Source organism: Dendropsophus ebraccatus, chromosome 3, assembly GCF_027789765.1.
Source record: "Dendropsophus ebraccatus isolate aDenEbr1 chromosome 3, aDenEbr1.pat, whole genome shotgun sequence".
Taxonomy (NCBI): domain Eukaryota; kingdom Metazoa; phylum Chordata; class Amphibia; order Anura; family Hylidae; genus Dendropsophus; species Dendropsophus ebraccatus.
In genome coordinates this window covers 32,501,267-32,527,436 of record NC_091456.1, presented here as the reverse complement: position 1 = coordinate 32,527,436, position 26,170 = coordinate 32,501,267, and the positions used below count along the sequence as shown (strand labels likewise).

General features: G+C 41.6%; 1 protein-coding gene across 5 annotated transcripts in view; it reads left to right on the top strand.

The window, feature by feature from the left end:
• Positions 1-26,170, top strand: part of GRK3 (G protein-coupled receptor kinase 3) — a 223,985-nt gene that overhangs the window by 182,353 nt on the left and 15,462 nt on the right. For all 5 annotated transcript variants that reach the window (XM_069961332.1, XM_069961331.1, XM_069961333.1 and 2 more), the window contains 6 exons: positions 3,768-3,898; positions 9,372-9,466; positions 13,232-13,339; positions 23,406-23,472; positions 24,464-24,564; positions 25,284-25,350. In XM_069961332.1, the coding sequence (XP_069817433.1) occupies positions 3,768-3,898; positions 9,372-9,466; positions 13,232-13,339; positions 23,406-23,472; positions 24,464-24,564; positions 25,284-25,350 (569 nt within the window). The remainder of the gene's footprint in view (positions 1-3,767; positions 3,899-9,371; positions 9,467-13,231; positions 13,340-23,405; positions 23,473-24,463; positions 24,565-25,283; positions 25,351-26,170) is intronic.

Genomic DNA, 26,170 nt, shown 5'->3' with positions numbered 1-26,170 from the left:
CTCAGCCAATCACAGGCCGCGGCGGTCCTGGCCTATGATTGGCTGAGCGGCCTACCAGCTGACAGGCCGCTGTGAAGCTAGAGCGCGCACGGGACCCCGGGAGAAGCGGACAGCAGGAGCAGCCCTGGAACGTGGATGGGTAATGTATGCCAGTTTAGAAAGGGCTGCAAGGACATCGGTAACGATGTCCTTGCAACTCTTGTCAAACGATTATCGGGCCGTGTAATAGGCCCAGTAAACGAGCAACGATCTAGCAGATCGGCGCTCGTTTACAGGTATTATCGGGCCCTGCTCGGCCCGTGTAATACCACCCTAAGAAGCTATCATAGTTGACTAGGATGCCCTATAGATATTGTAGATTTATGAATGAAAAGGAGATGCAAATACAGTGGTCCTTCAACCTTCTATATGAATTGGTTCCAGGACAACTATTGTATGTTGAAACCATTGTATGTCGAGACCAAAATTCTATGGAAAACTGGCCCAAGTAAAGAACAGCAGAGGGCATGTAGTATCACACTATATTCAGGGAATCACTACTAGACAGCCAACCAGTGCAGTAAAATGGCCAGTTTCATTGGTTGATCATCTAGTTATTAACATGATCCACAGATCCTGACTGTCTGTAGCATTCTATGTTGAGTCTGGTCTCAAGTTACAATGGTCCAGAATAGAACATTGTATGTTGTATGTAGAGTCTGGTCTCAACTTACTATGGTCCAGAAAGGAACATTGTATGTTGAAAATATTGTATCTTGAGACCATTGTAAGTTGAGGGATCACTGTACTTGTCAGACCGTTATTCTTTGGCAAGAGACCATGATGTCCCCTACAAAAATTATATACTGGGAAATGGCTCATATGATTGATGGATTAGATACTGCCGGTGGAGAAGGCAATTGTTAGAAAATGGAAAAAACACAAGATGACTATTGATCTTTTTCGGTCTTTGGCTCCATGCAAGATCATGCTTTGTGAGCTAAGTATGATTCTGAAGAAGGTCAGGAATCGGTTCAAAATTACACGAGATGACCACAGTCACCAAGATTACCAGTTGTAACACACTACGCCATCATAGATTAAAATCCCGCAGGGCACGCAAGCTCCCCCTGCTCACACAAACACACGTCCAGGCCCATTTGAAGTTCGCCAATGATCAAGAGAAGGCATGGGAGCAGGTCATATGAAAAAATCACCGAAAAATTTGCTTGGATCTGGTTCAATGAGGAATCCAGATCAACTGATCCCAAACATTCTGTGAGAAAGGTCACGTGGTCAGAAGAGATCAACATAGGGATTTTTGGTTTCGACTCCAACACACTGCTTGGAGGAGGAAGGCTGAGTACAACTTCAAGAACACAGTCCCAACCGTGGAGCATGGGGGTGGAATCATACTTCTGGGGGAGCTTTTCTGTAAAGGGGCAAGGACGACTGCCCCGTATTGAAGGGAGAAATGGATGGGGTCGTGTATTGCAAGATTTGGGCCCACAACCTCCCTACCTTGCGATCTATACTGATGCCATTTAGCTAAAGTACACTGGGTGCTAGAGAAACTATACGATATAATACTATACCTCTTTGTAGTGCAGCTATAAATGATGGAAAGCTTTGTGTAGGAATACTGCTGTAGCAATGGACCACTGTTTATAGACAAAGATTTCAGCAAAAAAAACCTCCATCCCAGTAAGCACCACAGGCTTTATTGGAATTGCAGAATTTAGTTGAATAGAATTAGCTATACGCATCCAGCTTAACCTTGACATGCAAGCAGAGGAGGAGACGGTTTGTCTCTCCCGTAAAGACAATGACTACATTTAATCAGAACATTCATTTTTTCCAAGGAGGTAATTTGAAGGGCATTATGTAATTATAAGGAGAAAAAAAAACAAGTATTTGGTTATAGAAAACCAGGAGATTGCTTTATGTGTGTGACAATTACTGGCATTCATTAACCTCTGTGTGCCAGGCAGCGTACTGTATGGAGTTACTGTTAAGTGGAGATTTACTGCTTTGTCTAATATTGTGCTATTCTCATTTATACTTATCTCTACAAATGATACTTAGATGCCTTAATAAACAGCCTTGTTCCCATCATGCCTTTCACTTCCAGAGATGTGAAGCAAACCCCTGATTTATCTTGCCTTGTTATCTTGGCCTTGGCATGGTTTGCAGTGCTTAGTTAGTGCAAGCAATGATCACCAGTCGCAATGCATGGGCCCTTTTACACGGGCCAATTATCGTCAACGAATGTTGCTAGATCGGCTGATCATTGGCCTGTGTAAAGCCCGTATTCCACGGGTCGTTGGAGGAGCAAACGAGCTCTGTCGGCGCTCGTTTGCTCCTCGTTCCCCGCTCGCTGCCGCCGCTATTCAACGCGGCTGCAGCGAGCGGGTGAGTGCGGGAGGGGACGGCGGGGAGCTGCGGGGGGGCTGCCCAGGGGATCGCTAGATCGTCCGGGCAGCCCATAGGATATAGCAGCGTCTGCTGCCGACGCTCCTATTCAACGGAGCGACGGCAGCAGATCGCTGCTATATCAGTCGCTTGTTTTTCAACATGTTGAAAAACAAGCGACTGCAACGATCAGCCGACATGAACGATGTCGGCTGATCGTTGCACTCTATTCCACGGAACGATTATCGTCCGTAGCGGTCGATATCGTCCGAAAACGAACGATAATCGTTCCGTGGAATAGGGCCTTAAGGGTCCATTTAAACAGAAAGATTATCCAACAGATTATCTGCCAAAGATTTGAAGCCAAAACCAGGAATGGATTTGAAAAGAGGAGAAATCTCAGGCTTTCCTTTATGACCTGATCTCTGTTTATAGTCTTTTTCTGGCTTTGGCTTTAAATCTTTGGCAGATAATCTTTCTGTGTAAATTGACCCTAAAAGTGTTGGCGATCAACTGAAGAGCGGAAAACACCTGCTCCTCATTGATCCCATCTTTTAATCAGGTTTATTAATTTATTGCGCCAGTCTTGCTGATCGGTGGTCATTTGCTTCCGTAGATGGCCGCAAATCGGCCATTTTTGGTACAGACAGATTGATGCTACAGTAACTAATCGGGATCTAGATTTTCTGCCTAAGGGTCCTATTACACTACTATTCAAGTAAACAAGCCCCGATCTGCTAGATCGGTGCTCATTTACTGGACCTAATAGACGATGTCCATGAAGCCCTTTCCCAAACACCTGACACTGTACCTCTCCGGTCTTCTTTTCTGTGCTCCGCAGCTTCCTAGCTGACAGGCTGCTCGCGGCCTGTGATTGGCTGAGCGGTCTGAGCACAGGAGAAAAGACTGGGAGCAGGGAGAAGTAAGGTATCAGGTGTTTGGGCAATCGTAGGTGGCGCATCACTATTACACATAGCGAAGCGCTGTTGGCACCCGTCGATTTTAGGTCCAAACCTAAACCAACGATCAGCCGATGATCATTTCATCGGCTGATCGTTGTCTCTATTACACAGAGCGATAATAGGCTGATTCGGCTGTTTATCGCCCCATGTAATAGGGCCAGATCCATCCAGATTCTGTGGCAGATTTGAGTCTGTGTTCAGTCATTTAGTTACGTTGCTATCTGCAGTCAATCCTGTTCATCTCAATGTGCCCTAATAGAAGGTTTGGAAAGGAGATGTTCTTGGGCATAAGCGAGTTATGTACATGCAACTTGTATATTTCATCCGTTTTGTGGCCATTTGCCATATCTACATGTTCTCAAGTACAAAGCCTCCATCATGAATTTATCCTATTGTTTCTGTTCTTACTTACAGGTGGGGATTTGCACTACCACCTGTCACAACATGGTGTCTTCTCCGAGAAGGAAATGAGGTTTTATGCTGCTGAAATAATTTTGGGCTTGGAACACATGCACAATCGCTTTGTTGTATACAGAGACTTGAAGGTAGACGTTTACTCAGTATTATAGAACTATGACTATAAGTGTCCGTATGTAGTTAGGGGTACTAACCACATCATATGTGTACTAAAAGTAGGGATCTAAACACTAGCCTTGGTGTGTGTTCACATGGCATATCATTTTGAGGGGTAAAACATATGGTAGAAATTCTTAGATTCCTAAGATTTCCCTTATTTCTGCTGCCTACTTTAACATTTTAGACTGCATTTCCACATTGCAGTGATTGACCCCTGGGACTAATCAGCTTCCTGCATCCCCCAACACACATTGCTCCCAAAAAACTGTGTGTGAGCCCAGCCTTTTGGCCCTTTTTACGGCCCATGTGCACCCTTGTTTAGACAGGGACAATTATAATTTTTTATAGTCCTGATGTAGAAACAAAAAGAATATGGCGCTCGCCCTTTTTGGTTCCAAAAATTATTATTATTTTTTATTTATTTTTTTTTATTTTCTATTATTTCTATATTTTTATTTCTATTTTTATTTCTATATTCCACTTGGGCACATATGGAGCACCACCCGTGTTGCCATTACCAACTGCATAGTTCAGACTCCTATCCACCTGTTCAGATCCAGTAGTGCCAGACATGTCTTTTCCTTTCTAATCAAACAATTTATATGGCTGCGCCAAGGATTCAGTTCTTATATATGAGAGTGCTTATACTTTGCCTTCCTTTAACATGTGTTCTTGGCTTTGGCTGAATCCAGCTTTACACATTATGCAGATGAATACCCGGGGCAATGGTGCAGGGCCCGTAGTGCCCCGTTGCTCTGCATGTTTATTACATGAATTTGATGTAAGGGATTGAATCGTAACATGGTTTTCCATAATTTCTGTTCTGGTTGATGTTAATATGTATGTTTTAAATATAGGCGCCCTATGGGTGCGCTCAGCAGCTGTTGGTCCATGCCAGGCAAAATCCGAATTCTGATACTAATCTATTTTTCTCCTGCCTTGTAATGAATATTTTGTTTCACTCGTCTTTTCGGTATCTATTTGTCCGGATCAGCAACATAAGACTACGGGAAACTGGCAGTATATAAAGATCCTTTCAGCTTGTGGTTGCTATTAGGATAACAAACACATTATGTCCTCTTGCTGTGCGCTCTTCTCTCTTTCTGGGCCCTCCGCTAAGCTCACCAGCTGTGTGGCATAGGTTTATATTGCAGTTGTAACAATCTGTCTGAACTCCTTAAAAACCAAACCACTGTTTACGATGCCAGTGCGAAGGCCAGAAATCCCTCAGGGCATTTCACTGGATAAATCCCAGGGCCTGTCAACTGTTCCAATGAAACTGAATGCTCTGAAAGTCAATCATCCCTAGTCTGTTCTCTCTCAAGGGCTGTGCCTGTTCTTCTCCTCAAAACAATGTCGCACTTGTCAGGGATGTTATTAGTGTCCTTATGTTTGTCCTTCATTATGTGGGACAAAGTACATTTATTGTGTGGAACATAGGCTGGGTTCACACTAATTTTTTTTTCCATCAGTTTTCACAAAAAAAGATGAAAAAAGTAGTAAAAAAACAAATGAATTTGTGTGCATCCATTTTGATCCTTTTTTGTGAGTTCCATTATAAAAACATAAACAAAACGCACTCTCTTTATGTGTGTTTGTTAAAAAAAAGAATGTGTTTTGATGTTTGTTTGTTTGTTTATTAATGGAAGTTAAAGGAGAAGTCTGGCGAAAATTTTTATTAAAGTATTGTATTGTCACCCAAAAGTTATACCAATCCCTAATATACACTTATTACAGGAATTGCACATAAAGTGATTTTTTTTCTTGCACTTACTACTGCATCAAGGCTTCACTTCCTGGATAACATGGTGATGTCACTTCCTGGATAACATGGTGATGTTTATTTCCTGGATAACATGGTGATGTCACTTCCTGGATAAAATGGTGATGTCACGACCCGACTCCCAGAGCTGTGCGGGCTGTGGCTGCTGGAGAGGATGATGGCAGAGGGATGCTCAGTTTCCCTCCAGTGCCCTGTGTCCCTCAGTGTCCCCCTGCCATCATCCTCTCCAGCAGCCACAGCCCGCACAGCTCTGGGAGCCGGGTCATGACATCACCATTTTATCCAGGAAGTGAAGCCTTGATGCAGTAGTAAGTGCAGGGAAAAAAAGCACTTTATAAGCATTTCCTGTAATAAGTGTATATTGGGGATTTGTATAACAATATGACAATACAATAATTTAATAAAACTTTTCGCCAGATTTCTCATTTTAATGGAATCCAATCTGTGGATCCAGTCCGTGTCTTTACTGATCTTGGATAACCTCTTTAGCATATGAGTGCAGTGTTTTCTTAGTGTATTTGCAGGAAATCTGTAGCATCTGTAGAAGGAATCCTTCTCCGACTTCTTGGCATAGAGCCAGTCTGTTGTTAACTAGGATTGGGCAGAACCTGCCTTTTGTCACTTTCTGCATACTGCTTCCAATAAGGGAGCTTGTCGTTGTCGTGTAATTTAGAGAAATGGGGTAATTGCTTTCATAGTGGTTCTGCAAGTAACGTTTAAGCCGTTTAATGTCCAGCTTCATTCAGGAGCCTAGACTGCAGCGGAGCTTTTGTTCCGGTGAGTACATCTGCTGCATTTCGCTTCCTAAACATAAGCATTGGGTTATATTATCGCTGCTCAAATCGCTCTATGGTTCTCCCCAGAGTTGTTAGATGATTTTACTAAACAGCTTTCCGTGTCCTGATTTTCTCCTGCTTGCCTATAGTACAATGCAAGTTGTCTCTTCTTCATACTTATTAAACATTGCAGAGGAAATTGAGTTGCTAGATGTACCTTACACAGAACAACTTTTTTTTTTGGTCTTTTTTTCCGATCACCATTGAATGTAAGACCTTGAGTTTTCCTCTGCCGTCAAGTCGGTATAAGTTGTTTGAGCTGTTTGTTAGGTGCACAGAATCTGTTTCTATGAAATCTTGATGACAACCAATATGGCTGCTTTTAAAAGTACTATATGGAACATGTAAAGGTCAAATCTACCTAGTTATGTGAGAGTGTTTTTCCACCTCCCATATTTTGGTAGTGCCCAGCAAATTTACTGTTCGGGAATATTAAATTGCTTTGTAGAGCAAAAAAGTAAAAAGTGTACCTATTAAAAAAAAAACAAAAAAAAAAAAACCTTAAACTGACAAACTTCTGTCAGACATGGTTAGTAAATCGACAATAAGTGTATGTAAATCTGCCGGAAATAAACATAAAACTTTCCTAAATTAAAAGAAAATGATATATTGACAGACTTAAGTGGTCCTTTTTAGATGACAGACTTTTGAGGCACAACAAGTAGGTATACCATCAGCTATACTAGACCGTGAAAGGGCATCAGGTAGATAGGGCATCAGGTTAAGGTGCCTATACACTTTGGTCAAAAGGCTGCTGAACCCATTAAGTATGTGGACCAGCTGACTACCTACAGATTACAGCAGCCTTCCTACTCTTTCCGGGAGAACATAATAAGAATCATTACTCACCTCTCCCGGTGCTTTTGCAGCACTGGATTGCCGCTCCGGGACCCCCGACTGGCTCTGGGATCTCTTTCACAGCCGACGTCATAACCCGTCTTATGGACTGCCTGCTTAGCCAGTCAGTGAATAGGGCGGGACATCTTCGGAACTCACGGGAAACCGCCTTCCGGCTGGGGTCCCAGGGCCTGTGACGCATCACTTCGCAGGCATGGGGAGAGGTAAGTATTACTAAGTAATGATTTTTTATTATGTCCTCCCCTGCCGGCTGGCAATTTTTGTAAAATCACCACACTTTTCCTTTAAGGTTGAATAAATTGTCTTAATAGCTGACAGGATAGGACAGGTATGAAGGACATCCTTTGTAACATAGAATCTTGAATCCATAACGTGAACTGAGTTGAACCTGAGTGCTAACAAAGCTTCCGCCAGGGGGGCTTTACAGAGTCCTGATTGATCATAAAATGCTAATTCTATAGGCAGCCCTAATCTATATCCATCATGCATCCTCTGTTTCCAGCCATGAATTGCCAGAATGTACGGAGGTTGTTTCTTCAAGAAACACTACAATCCCTTCTCCGCATGAGACCAAGGAGTTTCAGACTCCTATACTATATGGCAGAGTTGGGGAACCTCTGGCCCTCCAGCTGTTGCAAAACTACATTTCTCATCATGCCAGGACAGCCGAAGGCATAATAAGAATTGTAGTTTTGCTACAGCTGGAGGGCCAGAGGTTCCCCAACTCTGCCATATACTAATAAAAATTTTTATCTTAAATGCAGAAGCTACTTTGTAATTTTTTTTCCATGATAGCTACTAGTCATTCAGGAGGCTTGCAGCGCAAATTCATTATTCTGGCCACTGTTGTCTTGCGTGGCCTTAAGGGAACGGACTGACATTCAGGTTCTGTGCCAAGAATCACTAAACCATGTGACCTCCCCCCAAACTACAAACTTTTTTATTTCCTTCTGAAGCCATATCTGAGCCAAGAATAAAAGGGACACATAAATAGCCGCCTTATCGGCAGCATGCAAAAAACCTTGTGCCGCCAGTCTGTAGCGAGATGAACACACAGCACTGATCATCGGGGTCACAGGGAAACTTTTCCCTCTCCAGAATTAGGCAAAATTGTTGAATTTTAAAGTAAAGCTCTTATTCACTTGGTTCTATTCCTCAGTCCATTACATCGCAAACCTCCATTATGCACTTTCACTGCTGGGAACGCTTTTAGTCCTTTCAGCAGGAAGTAAAAAAATAAATAAATAAAAAATTCCCTCTTTAATAGGAATTCTCACCATTGCTCCAGTTTACCGTATTTGTTCACACTGAAATCTTTACATTCATTTATTCATTTTTATATAGTTAATTTAGCATTTTTACTTTTCGCAGATGGTGCAGCAAATAAAGTTGTCTTTCACTGTGGATGTATGTCTGTGTGCTTAAAGGGAAGCCTTCACCAAGACAATGCTATCTAATCTGTCGCCATCATGTTATAGAGCAGGAAGAGCTGAGCAGATTGATATATATTGTATGTTTGTGGGAAAAGATTCAGTATAACTTCTAACATGTTGATTAAAATCCCTGCTCATTCTGTGTATAGGAGTCCAGTGGGCAGTGTCCTTTAATCGTCTGGACTCTTTAACATGGAAACTTCAGAGATTTCAATTAAGAAATTACAAGTTACACTGAAACTTTTCCCATAAAGTTATATATGAATCTGCTCAGCTCCTTCAGTTCTATAACATCATGGCAATAGCTTAGGTAGCATTTTCATGGTGACTGGTTCCCTTTAATACATTGCACCCTTTCCAAAAGTCTGAGTGGCAGCAATGTACATGCAGTGTTAAGATTTTTTTTTTTTTTTTTTAGGATTTATAACTGTGAATTCCATTGTAGGGCCGAGTCATTAGATATTATGAATTGCTTGTTAAATGGTTATATATAATTGTCTTGAATTAATCGAACTTCTTCCTTTACTTGCAGCCAGCAAATATTCTATTAGATGAACATGGCCATGTGAGGATATCAGACTTGGGACTTGCTTGTGATTTTTCCAAGAAGAAGCCACATGCTAGTGTGTAAGTAGCACATTACACCCCACCCTCCCCCCTCATGTCCCCATCCTGATACTGTACTGGGTAGAAAGCCCTCTCATTTAAAATCACTGCTACCTAATAAACTCTGCTGGTGATCAGACTCCTTCCGTCTCTCCTCCGGTGTCCATCTGCGTCAGGGACCCTGCAGTACTGTGGGATCCTCCTGTGGAAGCGAGCAGCTCTACCTTATTTCTTCCCTCTTCTGCCGGAGGACTGAGTGTGAGCTAGGCTGCAATGCCCTCCTACTCTGGTGTTCAGACAGCGTAGGTCTTGCGTGCACAGATGTAACCCCATCTGTGAGAGCGTCAACTCCCCAGGATCGTGGCCCAGACGTCTATCGCTGCTGCTGCTCACGGGTTGCCACCATCTTGCCTAAACTGCTGCTTCCCTCTGACCCCTGAATTAACCCTTTCACTGGCAGGCAGCCGGCACTAGTACCAGCACCAACAGGTTTGCAGCGATTTGGGGAGTTGTGTGTGAAGTGAGAGTTAACTGATTAACCCCTTCTTTACTGAACCTTACCTACCTTATTTTTGGGATGTGGATATAATCGTCTCCATTTCACTTAGTTATTGGAAAAAATTTGCTTTGATGTACAAGGGATTTGAATTACAAGCATGTTACCGGAACAAATTATTCTCGTAATCCAAGGTTTCCCTGTATTCCTAGTAATCTTTAATAATGAGGTATAGGCTAGAGTGTTTATATTGCTGTCAGTGCCTTTTGTGTATTATACCATCAGTATATCCCGGCTGCCCTGGTTATTCGCTGATGATAGCTAAATACCTATGCTGAATTGCCAGTTAGAAAGATAGAAAACAGCCTTGTAATGGTTGGGTTGATCTTTTGAAAATGAGAAAACACTTTCCATAAATGCAGATGAATAAATTATACAGTAAAATGTATAGGCAGGATCATCCCGTGTTCAAGGCAGGTAATTGTCTTCAGAAAATATGAGGGTTACAATGGCTCCCTCATTACGGCGGGATAGAGGCATTGAAGCGCTGCTCAGGAATCTCGGCTCCACAAAGGCTCGGCTCTTCAACAATCGCTGCTGCCTTTAAATAGTACTAATAATTATGACTCATCCGACGTGATTCATTGTGGCAATTTCATCCTGAACAATAGATACGCTCATACACTACTGTTAGCTTTCAGGTTCATTTGCGCTGGCTTTTTCAGGTTGGAAATTGTTGGTATCAAACATACTTTATCAGTAACATCCCCGGTGTAAATTGAATGGCTGACACCTGCTTTTTCTTCCAATACTCTTTCTATTCACAGAAGGTCTTTTAATATGTCTTAAAAGAAAACCCAGAGCGTAATAACCATTACACACCCATAAAATAGGTGGATAAGAAATGAAGCCCTATATATCAGTGCTAGAAACAATTTCATCTTCATTTGTATTGTTTGGTCCAAGATAAGGCGCTTACCATGCTTCCTATAGCTAGAGAGTCCATGTCACATTAAAGAATGCAAGACACAACCGTGATATATAGGTGATATACGGTCCGTATGCTGGGTGTATATCACAGACTGACACTTTACCTCTTACGGGACTCTCTGCATCATAATTCATTATGATGTAGTGAGCTGCTAAAGCTCTATGCTACTGTACTGGCAAGGCCATGATTATTGATTTAGGGATTCCAATAAGAGATGAAGTGTCACTACGTGACTGTATATCACCCATATATCATGGACGTGTGAATGCAGCCTTAAAAACATAAGAACATTGTCGGCATAAAAAGACCACCTAGTCTGCTCTTTTATAGAAGACTTTATCTGCACTTAATATTCATGAAGGGGAGGAAGGAGGGGTGAGGTGTTACTAGAGAGGCACAAACGTTGAGCCACAACTCCTCTTTGACTCTTCATTACAGTAAAAGACCAGAGATTGTGCATAATCCACTGCACGGACAGATTACCAAAAGGTACCATGCTTTCTGGAGGCCTGCATAGTACAGCGCCCTCAGGTAGGGCCAGGGTGCTGATGAATTTCCTTTAAAGGGGAACTCCAGTGAATATGATAAATTGACTGCAGGCAGGGGCAACATAATAAAGAAGCTCTAGAAGCTTTATTTACTGTGCCCCCACAGCGCTGACCACAACCGGAACTAATTTTCTCTCTGGTTTGGGTGTCGTCACGAACCTGGAGAAAGTACCAGGCCTGGGTGATGGATTGCTCGCTCGGCCAGTCAGTGACTGTAGTGGTGTCCCGCTCCAGTCTATGACTGGCTGAGCAGGCAGTCCATCAGCCGGGTTGTAGGAGGCCAGTAGGGGTCCATGAGTGGTAAGGCAGTGCTGTGGGAGTCCGGGGATGAGTAAGTAGAACTGCTTTTATTATGTTCCCCCCTGCCTGCAGACGATTTTTCATGTTGGCCAGACTTCTTTAATTTTTATACATACTGTGGATGGCTTGGCCCTACCTGTATTTCCTGTCTTAGTTGAGACCTAAAAAGGAGAATATGTAACTCTCTAAATGCGTTCAGAATCGAGTTCCTTTTGTCATTGGATTCTGAGCACCATTTCCTTGATGTGTGCCCAATCCTAATCCTAACTTCTGACTTTCAGACTTTGGCTTCTCGCTCTGTCAGTCATGGCGCCCTATTTAACTTCAAGCATGTCACTAGACTTTAATATAGTTAAAAGGGTCGGAACAACACGCGGGGGCGGCCCTGGCACTTGCTGGGTGCTGGCATCCCCCTTTTTTGACTGAAGAAGCTATGCGCCCTGTGCGGTCATATAGGTCACACACCCTTAAAGCCAGCCCTGGGCCAGAAAGAGTTGTCGGCTGACAACTAACTTGAGCCTGTTTAATAGAAAATATAGGTTGAGTAGTGATTACTTTTTCCACTGATGAAGAGAGACGAGAATACCTCTTACCCCAATAATTTAACAACATATTAGTTGAGGTCTCAGGGAGATTATCGGTATTCCTTAATCCACAAAGCACAGTAAGTAGGTCCTCTGGGATTACAGAGGCAAAGCCGAATTAACAGCACAAGATGTGCTCTAATTTCCTAGTGTCTGTTACAGATCAGGGTTGGGCAGCTGGTCACTGGGACCACGGCGTCTCACACACGTGTGCAATGGCTGTATGATAACTTTTTACATAGATATTTTGGGATGTAGCAACTTTCCTCCCAATGTAATCTTAAAACAATGGTTAAAAATCCAAATTTGTAGAAAATGTGAAAAAATTAGGTTTTCAGAGGAAAATGAACTGGAGGGGGATATCTGGATTCGGCTTCCGTATTATGAACTGAGCCGTGGGTACGGCACGTGACACACGGCTCTATTCATTTCTATGGAGGAACAGAAAAGGCAGATTACAGCACTCTTCCGTCGCTCCGTGCGAATGAATAGGGCTGCAGGTCACGTGCCGTAACTGCGACTCTATTCGGAATACAGAAGCCGGGGCAGATACAGAGATTGGCAGAGGTCTGACTCCCCGCATTCTCCTACTCTTCCCATATCCTGTGGATAGGGGAAAAGTTCATTTTTCCTGGAATATGCCTTTAAATCCCATTGTTTTCCTGTGGAAAGAGAGAAGATTCCTTTATGGTTATATGGATCCTGTCAGGTCGAACATTGAATTTGCTTGAGGACCTGCCCGGAGGGGTATTATGATGACCAAGTCTACTATGTATAAACATGTACTCTTATTTCTAGATCATGTGACTGTAATACCAGTTGTAATGTAAAAGACGATAAGTTTTGCATTTCTTTTTTTAATTCCAGAGGAACGCACGGGTACATGGCGCCAGAGGTCCTTCAGAAGGGCACAGCGTATGACAGCAGTGCTGACTGGTTTTCCCTAGGATGTATGCTTTTCAAACTTCTGAGAGGGTAAGATCTTTTTGAATAGAAGATATTCAAAATCATAATGCATATGCAGTTCAGTGTGGGGACTTGAACTTCTCTGTTTGTATTCCAGCAAGGAAAAAAGCTGCCATTGTCATAGAGTGCAAATCACAAATACAGGGAAATACTCATATACATTGAAACTGGTTTGGCAGACAGTAATTTTGGACACAAGTTGCAAAAGAAGGGGGGAACCTGTCAGGCCTTGTCAACAACACAGTCGCCATTTTGAATGCTACTGTCTTGGATTTATCTGCCTTATGGGTGTCTCTTCTCTTGAGACACCCTGTATATTGAAACCCTTACAATTGATTTACTGCATCTGTTGTAAAGTACATGAAACCCTTACAATTGATTTACTGCAATCTGTAAAGTACATGAATACTTTGCAAGAATTCAGTAAAAAGATAAAATTAGTACACACAAACTGAAGCCAGCTCACCGTATCCACATCACCACCGTTGTGTGATCCCCCCACTCCAGTGGTATGTGTGTAGAATCCAGAACAGACAATTTAGATTAGTGTTGCAGTGAATAAAACTTGACTTTATTTGGACCCATAAAACCAACGACATTAACAACATTTAGCTTAGAAGGATGCCAGCGCGTTTCTGGTATAGAACGTCCCCCTATTCATGGCTATACAAACACTCACCATAGCGAACAAACTATGTATGCATACACAGAAAGATCTATGAACGAATAACAATGATTTTATGGTCAACTCTGAAGATACGATCAACAACATGTAAACGTTCGTTAGTCGTTTGATCCTTGCCTGCAGCGAAAGATTATCACTTAAATTTGAACAAAATAACAATTTTTTGCACAATAATCTTTGTTTCATAGGGCCTTAAGGGTACATTCCGTACCGGAAACATGCTGGTGTCCTTTTGAGTTAATTCTTAGAAATATCCTGTTGGTTTTATGGGTCTGAAAAAAAGTCACTTTTTTTTTTACTACAACTCTGATACCAATTGTCTGTTTTAAAATAACATAAAATAAAATAAATTTTACCTTTTTTTTTTTTTTTTATATTAAGTAATTTCTTGGTCACAGCTTTTTCAGGGAATGTTGAAGAGCAGTATGGCCACCAGTAGGGGTCGTCGCCCAGGCCTAAAGTAGGTGTAGGAATTATAGGACAGGGAGTTCACAGGATTATAGTTTTTGCTGTTTTTTAATGCAAAATGCTCCTAAATGATTTTCAAAGCTGCTCGGCCCCAAATATTGAGCAGTATGGATAAGATACTTACAGAATTCAGTCCATTCTGAAGTAATAAAACATAAGACATGAGGGGCGGCTATAATACACTGATTTTCCTACCATAAATTGCATTGGAGCTGAGAGATTCACAGGTAGCTGTCACATAAAATGACCCGTCAGCACATTACGGGAACCAGCGCTCTAAAGTACTCAGACAGAATCTCCATACTTGGGAATATATTGCCTTGGAAAAAAAATAATAGCTTCTTAGGTTAAAATTTCTCCTCCAAGTTCATTTGGAATGAATAGCTCTGTTCTGTATCAATACAAACATAATTATGTGGTAGGAAATGGCATTTTCATCTCCAGCAAGGTGTAAAGTACAACGTGGAGCGAAACCCATCATGCAGAAGGCGTATCTCTAGTGTGCTGTAATACACAATGAAATATGCAATACTTCACAGAAAGTATTTGGATTGGATATATCCAGAGTGGAATGGATGTGTAATGGCTGCTAATGTGGCCATTCTGATGTGTGGTCCTCGTACAGTTAGCTTTTTATAGGCCATTATGCTAAAAGCAACATTGACCTCGGAAAGTTCAGCCATTGGCGTTGTCACCAAGCTGTCATGTTATTGTTCGGGTGTTTTTGTCTTCCTGATAGTATTATTCTGCGTAGATGAAGAAATGCTCCGCTTGCGTGTTTCCTCCATGTTTTTGCTGCCATAAGTGTGATCACTCTATATAAAGGACAATGAATAAAGGATAAAAGGAGGCACTCACCAGCAGTGTATTCAGACCATCCGGCTTTTATTGCTGTGCGCAGGGGGAGCGGGGGAGACAAGGTGGGTGACCGCAGTTTCGCGGCTTAGTGCCGCTTTGACGAACCCTGGGGTTCGTCAAAGCGGCACTAAGCCGCGAAACTGCGGTCACCCACCTTGTCTCCCCCGCTCCCCCTGCGCACAGCAATAAAAGCCGGATGGTCTGAATACACTGCTGGTGAGTGCCTCCTTTTATCCTTTATTCATTGTTCATACAGCATGTTTATTTCGGATTGAGCACCACCACATACCGGACCCAGCCTGAGATAGCGCCATCTAGTGGAGAGCCAGGCAGTGCCATCACCTTTTTCCTTTCTTGTTGGATTACTCTATATAAAGGGCTCACAAATTCTTTTATAGACACTAGATTCTGGATACAGAATGAGGTTCAGGATGGTCTTCTATGAGTAAGGGCCCTATTAAACGGAGTGATAATCGATGATTATTGCTCTGTGTAATAAAGACAACGATCAGCTGATGATTTCTGGTCTAGAACTAAAGAAACAATCATCAGCAGCCGACCATAGCGATGCACGGCTGACGATTGAATAAACAGTTAATACATTACCCGTCAACATTCCCGGTTTTGTTCTGTGATCTGTATACGTCCCCACTGTGATTGGCTGAGCGGCCTTACAGCTCAGACAGGCCGCTCTGAAGCTGCAGCTGTGGGGACCGGCAAGCATGCAGAGTGCAGAAAAACACCGGTAATGTATTAACTGTTTGGGCAAGGGCTGCATGGACATCTCGAACGATATCTGTGCAGCCCTTGCTAAACGATTATCAGGCCATGTAATAGGCCCAGTAAACGAGCACCGTTCGTTTACAATATTGATGAGGCCTTCATTGGTCCGTGTAATGCTGCGTTTACACGGAACGATTATAGTGCGAATTTGCATGATAATGATCAAATTCGAAAGATAATCGTACATGTAAACGCAGCGAACGATCAAGCGGCGAGCGAGAAATTGTTCATTTTGATCTTTGAACATGTTCTCAAATCATCGTTGGTCGTTCGCAAAAAATTCTCAGATCGTTCCGTGTAAACAGTCGTTCACCGATTTTACTTATGTGCGAGATAGGCTTAAGCGATCGCAAAACTATTTTTCTGTACGATACATCATTCCGTCTAAACTCTGATAGTTATGAAAAAAAAAAAAATTAGTTACTTCGAAATTGTTCATCGTACGATCGGGCGAATTATCGCTACGTGTAAACCCAGCATAAGGATAGGTTCTTGCTGCTTTTTTTTTTTTTTGCAGTCCATTTAACAGATCCGTTTTCAAGTGGTTACAGGGTCATGTGGTTAAAAAAAGTCTTTTTTTAATGGAAGCAAATGAAAAAAAAAATTATCCAAAGGGATACAAATAATTGCATGCCTTTTTGAATCAGTTTTTTCCCCCATTAAACGGATATGTTGAACAGACTGCAAAAACGCAGTGTGAACCTACCCTAACATGAAAGAATGCTGTGATCCTCAGTTTTTGATTTAGGTTTACCAGTCTTAACGGCAGGTCCCAATATAATAATAATAATAATAATTCCTTTATATAGCACCAGCTACACTATACAGAGCTTGTCATCACTCAAATTGGTCCCTGTCCCCATTAGGACAAAAATAAAATACTAACTTGCCTATCTGTTTTGTCGGAGGCCGGAGAAAACGCATGCATGCATGCATGCATACATACATACATACATACATACATACATACATACAAACTCCTTGCAGCTGACAGATTCCCTTTAAATCTAAACTGTCATCATTTCAATGCTACCTGAATCACGGGTGATCTGGGCAGGCGGGCGGGGTCCCTGGTGGCGTCTGCCTGCCCTCTGGTCCAGTAGTTATTTAGCATCATCAGTGAGGTCCATGTATTTCGCTTACCACAATGACCCACATATGCACAATGCTCAGGCACCATACCTCCCACTGTCTGGAACATAGCCTGTGCACATTATACACTCCTACCAGGCAGTGAAAGAGACTAGCAGCTGCTTTTTCTTCTCTCTTAAAATTCACTGTCGTCATAATTTTAATTTAATCCCCAGACCGTATCATTTTGCTATAGATAAAACAACAGACGTGTACAAAGCTTTGCTGCTCATTTAAAGCGGCTCAGAAACCTAATTTAGGAATGACTGAATTATTTTTATTTTTTCATTGATGAGTGTCTGCTGAATCCAAGCGCCTTTAAACCAGAGAAAGCTTTGTAATAGAAATAGTCTTCTCTGGCAGCAGAATAAATTATGTTGGCATCGAGTCATAAAGGGCTTTTACCCGATAGTACATCGTAAATGGAAAAACAGACCTAGCAGGCCCGATCCACTGAAGAATATGAGGAAGCACGTCTAAAATATTATTTATTATATATTAGAATATATATATATATATATATATATATATATATATATATATATATATATATATACAGCGCAATATAGAGTATAACATGCTTAAAGGGGTATTTCCATCTGATAAAGTGATGGTATATTGCTAGGGTATGTCATCACTTTTTAATTGTGGGGGTGCAGGAGTTGAGAATGAATGGGGCCTCCTGCAGTTCTCTGCTGGGCTGAAAGGCAAGAGGTGCTACTGTGCTGCTGTGGCATCCTGCTCTCCAGCTTTCCCATCTTGCTCTTTTGCTGACAGCAGTATCTTTAGGCCGCTGCTGCCTCCTCCTCCAGAGAGCTAGACGGGAGAGCCAGAGAGCAGGATGCCGGATCACACAGCAGTGCACTAGATATGTGTGCACTGCCTCTGTGATCTGGAAACTGACAGCACCGATATATGCATATCTCTGCTGTCAGTTTCCATGGTCACACAGATGATGCAAGGATCATTCAGGTTGCCCGGCCTCTTGATCATTGTGCCATGCAAAGGCACTGCAAATGAGTACTGATCCTGCTGATCTGCGCCGTTTGCGTCCTTGCACAGCCCCATGTCGGGCTGTGTAAAAGGATCCTTACAATGGACAGGGACACAATTCTAACATTAGTGCTTAGTCTTCAAGGTTTCTGATAAACCTAACAACTTTGAGACTTTGTTGCAACGCTGTCATTCTTTTTTTATGCTTTTTTTTCCCCCCCTTTACGGTGCAAAAAATCTAAAACATTATTAGATGCAGAAAAAGCAACTTCAGTGATTTTATATGCAGCAACCAAACATATTGGACAAAGGGTCCTTTTACACATGCCAATATGGGGCCGTGCAAGAACGCAAACACGCATAGATCAGCATGATCTGCCTTTACATGACACGATGATCAAGCAGCTGGCTGCCTTCTCCAGTGTTGATTATTCTCAAGGAAGCAACTGCCTAAAGATACTGCCTGTGCACAGAGAGCAGGACAAGAGAGCCGAATGCCAGATCACACAGCAGAGCACTAGGTATGTATGCAATGCTTGTGTGATCTGGAAACTGACAGCACCAATACATGCATATCCGTGCTGTCAGTTTCCCTATGCTATCGGCCACGCTGATAGCGATAAATTTTAAAGCCAGTCCAAAAGATTTGATCAGCCGAGGATTGGGCATTTTCCCGCTCCTCTTCTGATCGCTGTCACTCTTACACCGGCCAATTATCACCCAAAGGAGCATTTGATGCTTTGGCTGTCCAGGCATGATGGGAATTGTAGCTTTGCAAAAGCTGGAGGGCCGAAGGTTCCCTTCTCTGATTTAGATGAATGGAACTGGCCTTCAGTCACAGAAATCTCTTGCGACCAGTGTGCCACATGTGAACGCTCCGTTGGGCACCCTTTGCAATCATCTTGTTGCTGGGGGTGCAGTGGAGTCTCCAATCCAGACAACCCATTTCATGATGCTGTGTACTGTCCAATAAAATAGGTCTAACCATAAAATTGGTGTCTATAAGACGGCATCTTTTCTGCACAGAGCTCAGTTTTAAACAATCTATCTCTGCAACACTAATGCCTGTCAGATGGAGACAGCCACTTGTTTGTTTTAACACAACTTTCCACCTGAATTGAATGAGCACATGAGCACCACGGTAACCTTAGACAGCTACTGAGCAAATGCATGGCCGTTCACGCCTCAGCAACCACAGGGAGTGTGACCAAAAGGGCAGGACTCCCCTACAGCGCTTGTCTCTCCTAGTCATGTGTGGATTCTCCTGTTCATTTCTAATGCAACCTTTTGCTTCAGGATGAAAATCTGAATTTGCTGACAAGATGAAATGTGTGTGTATGTATGTGTATGTGTATGTGTATATATATATATATATATATATATATAATATGTGTGTGTGTATATATATATATCCTCACATCATACACATACACATACACATACACACACACACACACACACACACACACATACACACATACACACATACACACAGTGGTGCCTTGGATTACGAGTATAATTCATTCCAGGACTGTAAGCCAAATCCAATCTTAAACCAAAGCAAATTTTCTCATAGGAAATCACTGATATGCAGACAATTTGTTCCACACCCCAAAAATGGTTCCACACCCCCCCCTATTTTTTTTTTCCTGGATAACATGTAAAATAGATGAAACAAACAATGAGAAACAGCTGAATATGTGATATTATAAGTTACTATACAGTATAGCAATCAGCATGTGGAGTATAATGCATAGTAAGTGCATAAACCGGAAGAAACAGCAGCAGTTTGTAGATACAGGATGGAACTACAGATCCCTATAATGCAGTAGCGTACTACAACAGCCTAGAATAGACAAGCAGGGCTGCTGTCAGAGGTCTGTGTGGTCACATGACAGCAACGGGGAAGGGGTGTGTTCAGCATGGACCAATCAGGAAGTGAGAATCACTGAGCTGTGCAGCAGGACAGTGACTGAAACCTTTCTATACAGCAGTGTGTAGAGCTTAGTGTGAGTGCAGGCACATTATAGCAGCAGTGTGTATAGCTGGGTGTAATTGCAGGCACATTATAGTAGGAATGGAGATGATGGGAAACACAAGGGCTGACAGAGACTGCAGGGAGCATGAAGGAATGAGCAGGGCAGATGTGGGCACAGTATAGCAGCACTCTGTCCATTTGTGTTCATCATTCGCTCATTTACACCTATTAAACCTAACAATCTATCGTTTAAGTGGGGTTTTCAACGATAATTACTCCGTTATAGGGGCTTTAACGATTTTTCATTTTCTCCAATTAACAATTGCAAACAAACGCTTTTGAGAATGATCTGAAACTATTCACCATGATACACGGAACGATGGTAGTTAGTTATGATCGCAATTACGATCATTGGTGTTCTTTACTATACAAACGATTGCATTTACGAATGCGTGATGTGTACATACACCCAACGATTAACAGTGATTTTATCGTCAGCTCAAAAGATGCGATTAACAATATTAGAACAAATATGTTAGTCAAACAAACGAAAATGTTTTGTATTTTAGCGCCTGCATACGCACAAAAAAATTCACAATTTTCCCCATGATCATCTTTCTGTGTAATAGGGCCCTTCAAGGGGTTGTCCAGTGAAAATATTTTTCTTTTAAATCAACTGGTGTCACAAAGTTATATAGATTTGAATTTACGTCTATTTAAAAATCTAAAGTCATCCAGTACTTATCAGCTGCTGTATGTCCAGCACTAAAATGAGACAATGCTCTGATAACCTTTGTCCGAGACAGGAACTTTCTACAGCAGCAGCAAATTCCCATAGAAAACTCCTTCTGTGCACAGTTCCTGTCTCGGACAGAGAGCATTGTGTCATTTCCTGCAGGACATAAAGCAGCTGATAAGTATGGGAAGACCTGTGATTTTTAAATAGAAGGAAATTACAAATCTTTATAACTTTCTGAAACCCGTTGATTTGAAAGAAAACCCTTTTAACCCCTCTAACCTTCAGTATATTGCTTGTAATTGTTTACTTCCTCTTTTTCCTTTTTAATAAGGTTACCCTGTTCTTCACCAGAGCAAGTTTATACATTGACTCATGGTAAAGGGAAAACTGTGCAAGTTGTGTTTCTTAAAGGGATACTTTATATCCCTATAGCAATGTGTCAGAATAGGTGTTCCAATGACAATCCCTTACCTACAAGGATCTGACTGCGGCTATGACTACAACAGACTACATACTGTGCATGTTCTCCTATCATGTGGCCTCCGCTCTTATGAGTCTATTCTTACAAGTGGAAGTCACATTACAGGAAGTCTGCACAGAAGTCAGTGACCAACCGTTTCTACAGAAGTTATATCAGGAGAGAGAGAGGAGCATGATGTATAATAGATGTGCCATTAAAGGGGCACATGGTAATATTTTCTTTGAAATCAACTGGTGTCACAAAGTTATATAGATTTGTCATTTACTCCTATTTAAAAATCTCAAGTCTTCCAGTACTTATCAGCTGCTGTGTGTCCTGCAGGAAATGGTGTATTCTTTCCAGTCTGATACAGTGTTTTCTGCTGCCACCTTTGTCTGTGACAGGAACTGTGCTTGTTTATGGATATTTGCTGCCACTCTGGACAGTTCCTTACCATGACATAGGTGGCAGCAGAGAGCACTGTCAGACTGAAAGGACCACACCACTTCCTGCTGGACATACAGCAGCCGATAAGTACTGGAAGACCGGAGATTTTTAAATAGAAGTAAATTGGCTGCACTCTGACCCTAGAAAGAAAGCCCGAATTAGGCTGGGTTCACACTGTGTGTTTGCAGTCGTTTAACATATCCGTTTATTGGGAAAAAAAAGAAAATCTGATCCATATGTGTACATCCGTTTGGATCCATTTTTCCATTGACTTCCATTATAAAAAAAAAAGGGTGGGGGCATGTTTTTTTATTTTTTAGCGTGCACAAAAACATACGTTAAAAGTAACCATTTAAGAACGGATCTGTTAAATGCACAGCAAAAACGCAGTGGGAGCCCAGCCTTAGGGAATTCAGATTGTGAAATAAAAAAAAAAATGGGGTTTTCCTGAAGACTTCAGTAGTAATTTACCAATATATGTTTAAACTATAGTTCCCCTCTAGTTGAGTCATAAAGTATTCTCCGGAGATCAGCGTTTCTCTGATCAGATGAGGTTTTGTTGAGAACAAATACATAGACATGGTTGCACTGACCTTGTATGATGTCCTTCATAGCAACTCAAAGAAGAAAGCATCTACTGCCCTCTAGTGTACAAATGGGATTCTTTGCACTATGAACATCTATGTACTATGTTTTTAGAAAAGTAACCATATGAATCGAAATACAAATTGAGAAGTCGCTTTACTATTCCTCTGTTTCCACTCCATTGTGATCCACTGCAGAAATTTGCAGCATATATATCTATAGGGAGAATAAATCTGGAATGCACTATGGAAGTATTTTTAGCAATGTTCTCAATTATTATTATTTATTATTATTATTATTCATTATTATTATTATTCATTATTATTATTCATTATTATTATTATTATTTATTATTTTTACAGATTTTGGGTGCAGTATTTCATCCTTGATTAAAATGCTTATGAAATTCGCAACACAGCTCTGCACAATCTGTTACACTGAGACATTTTATGGTGTTACTGATTGATTTAAGTAGGGATTTTCTGTATACAGGGGTATTTTTTTTGTTGATCCTTATTAATAATAATAATATTATTATTATTATTATTATTATTTATTGTTATTATAATATTACCATATGTAAAGGGGTATTCGGCTGAAACATCACTTTTCATAAGTTGCTGCACATGGTGAAACTAACAATTCATTCCATCCTTATTATCTATTCACTCTCCTTCCCCCAGTTCTGATCTGCTGCTTTCTGCTGAAAACACAGTTCTGTGCACCAGCCCAATTGGATCAGAATGGGACTTGTGCACTGACCCGACATGGCGTAATGTTGTAGCCATCTTTTAAAAGAGATATTTTTACATATGGAGCCCTTTTACGTGTTTTTGTTAACTTGTTTTCGGGCTGTAATACCAGTTATTGCCGCCACTCATTTGTATAATTGAGAAGTAACTGATGTGGATCACACAGAAAGCTTGACTGTTTCTTCTCCTTCCGTAGCCACAGCCCGTTCAGACAGCATAAAACCAAAGATAAACATGAGATTGACAGGATGACTCTCACTATGGTAAGTATAGCTTTTCCATACAATACTCACCTACAGCATCTTCTAGTTTATTATGGTTACAACGTCCCTTTTGTCAGTAATTGCCAATGATTGGCCTGTGTAGAAGGGCCAGTGAACAGGCGGCCGTAGCTCTGTTTTGTGCACCTATCAAAATCATTGCTAGTCGGTGGCACATGTTCCCTTGTAAATCGGGAAAACAGGAATGTGTGGCCAACTATAATGAAATATATAATGGGCTGCACGATTGAGCCTCGAGTCAGGCTGTGTAAAAGGGTCCAAATTTGTGTAAAATAACTTGACATTAACCCTTCTATCACTGTCTTTGAGTTTGGGATGCTTTCTATGGGCCCTATTTTAAGGGCGATATCCACCTGTGTAATAGGGCCGGCGATCAAATAGCAATTGAGCAAGTCCACTTTTATCAGCTGATCAAGTCGCTTTGAGATGGTTAAAAAATAATCGACTAATGTGCCGGTGTAAGGCTGGGTTCACTGCGTTTAACGTATCTGTTTAATGGAAAAACAGATTTAAAAAAAATGGATGCAAAAATAAACGTGTTTGTGTACATTCCTTTGGATTAGTTCTTCCATTGACTTCCATTTTTAAAATAAAAATGTTGTTTTTTTTTAAATGGCACACACAAAAACGTGTAAGCGTTAAAATAAAGCATTTAAAAAGGAATCCTTTAAACAAACTGCAAAAATGCAGTGTGAACCCAGCCATAGAGGGGATACATGGTTGATGGATGATTACTGCAAAGGGCCACACGGATAATCCAGTGATGTTTGAAAAACAAACTACTGCAATAATCAGCCGACATGAACGATGCTGGCTGAACGTTGCCTTCTGTTCCACGGGACAATTATCGGCCGATAACCGCTCCGTGGAATAGGGCCTTAAGAGCGAATCTTCCTCTATGCCTTTGTGTATTTCTCTTCCATTTCCTCATAAATGTATATGATCTAATCTTCCTTTCCCTAAACATGTCAAGAATGTGGAGCTGCCAGACTCATTCACTCCAGAACTGAAGTCCCTCTTGGAAGGTCTTCTCCAAAGAGATGTGAGCAAGAGACTTGGCTGCCAGGGAGGCAGGTCTGTATTCCCTACCTATTAAGTATTGTAGCTTACTCCAAGGCATGGGTGATAATTAGAGAGAAGCAAACTAGGCCAAGGTTCAGGTTCAGACGAAACCGAAACATCGGCATTTGAATCCCGTTGTCTACCTGCTCCGTAAGGAATGTGGAGACAGCCAGAGTCCCGCCTGAAAGCATGGTTACAGCCTATGAGCTAGATTGTATCCCTGTTTTCCATGCGGGACTCGGGCTGTATCCACTTTCCCCACGGACCGGGAAGACAGCAGGATTCAAATGCCGATAGTTGGGTTCATACGAACCGGTTCTAGTGATAATGCATGCACCTATTACTTTACTTATAACAGTATGGAAACTATAGAACAACGCGGAATACTACCCAGTTTAATAAACTCTCCGGTGTGGTGGTTTTCTTGTAGCAGATGCTCGCAGTTCATGGAAATATGTAATGCTTTGCAGAATAAGTGCCTTTTTTTTCCAAAGCTTTTTAAACCATCATCTCCCATCTTATATTTTAGTCATCAGATCCTTGCAGACATTTTATAAAGTATGAGTAACTGATATGGTCCATTAGCCTCGCAGTAAAGTGGGTACTTAATAATTGTTTATAGATTTGAGAAATTTTTCTGCCTCCGGAGGAAAGATTTAGTTTACGGTAAAAGGAGCATGAACATGGAGACCCCTTCAGATATCAGATTAACTTTATATTTTTCTTTGTAGTGCACAGGAAGTCAAGGAGCATCCATTCTTTAAAGGCATTGACTGGCAACAGGTGTATATGCAAAAGGTAACCTAGTTCATGGTATACTATTGACTTAAACTGGAGTTAAAGGGAGACTGACAGCAAGGATGTGCATGTATTTGTGATGCTAGCTTCCCATTGCCGATCACACGAGCATTGCATAGGTACCTTCTGCACTGCTCTGTGATCTGGTATCTACACTGTCAGCGTTTGCCTGCTGCCCGGTTCTTCCAGAATCATTGACAGCCGGAGTAGGCCGGGGCCTGAAGATACCGCATTGGCTGGATAGCAGGATAGGCAGAGGCTATGTGGGGCAGGAGCTGACAGTGTCAGAGACTTTCTCAGCCCCGGGATAAGCGTTTTTTTAGGAAGACAACAGATCATAGAGCAGCACGGAACAATACCAGAAATGTGAGCTGTATATCTCTATATAATAGTTATATAGATACCCAATAATATTGCTTTACAAGGAACATATACCACCATATATATTACCATTATATTTTTACTTAACAAAACCTGCTGTACTGAAACTAACATTACATAGAAGTTGAGTAATACTCGAACACCATCAGCACATATTACCACCACATAGTGACTAAAAATTATGACCATATTGTAACTGTGTAAAACCCAATATACCAAGGCCAGTGTTGCTAATAATACCAGCATTCATGGAACCAATAATACCCCCACATACTGACAACACATAAAACTGCCTAATAACAAAAAAAAATTCCCCCAATATTGCTACTGAATAAGAACCGCAATGCACAGACCAATATTACCTCAAATAGTGATTACAGTACAAGTACATCCAGTGACTCACAGGTGAGCAGATAGTTCATTCTTTTTCCTTTTCTTC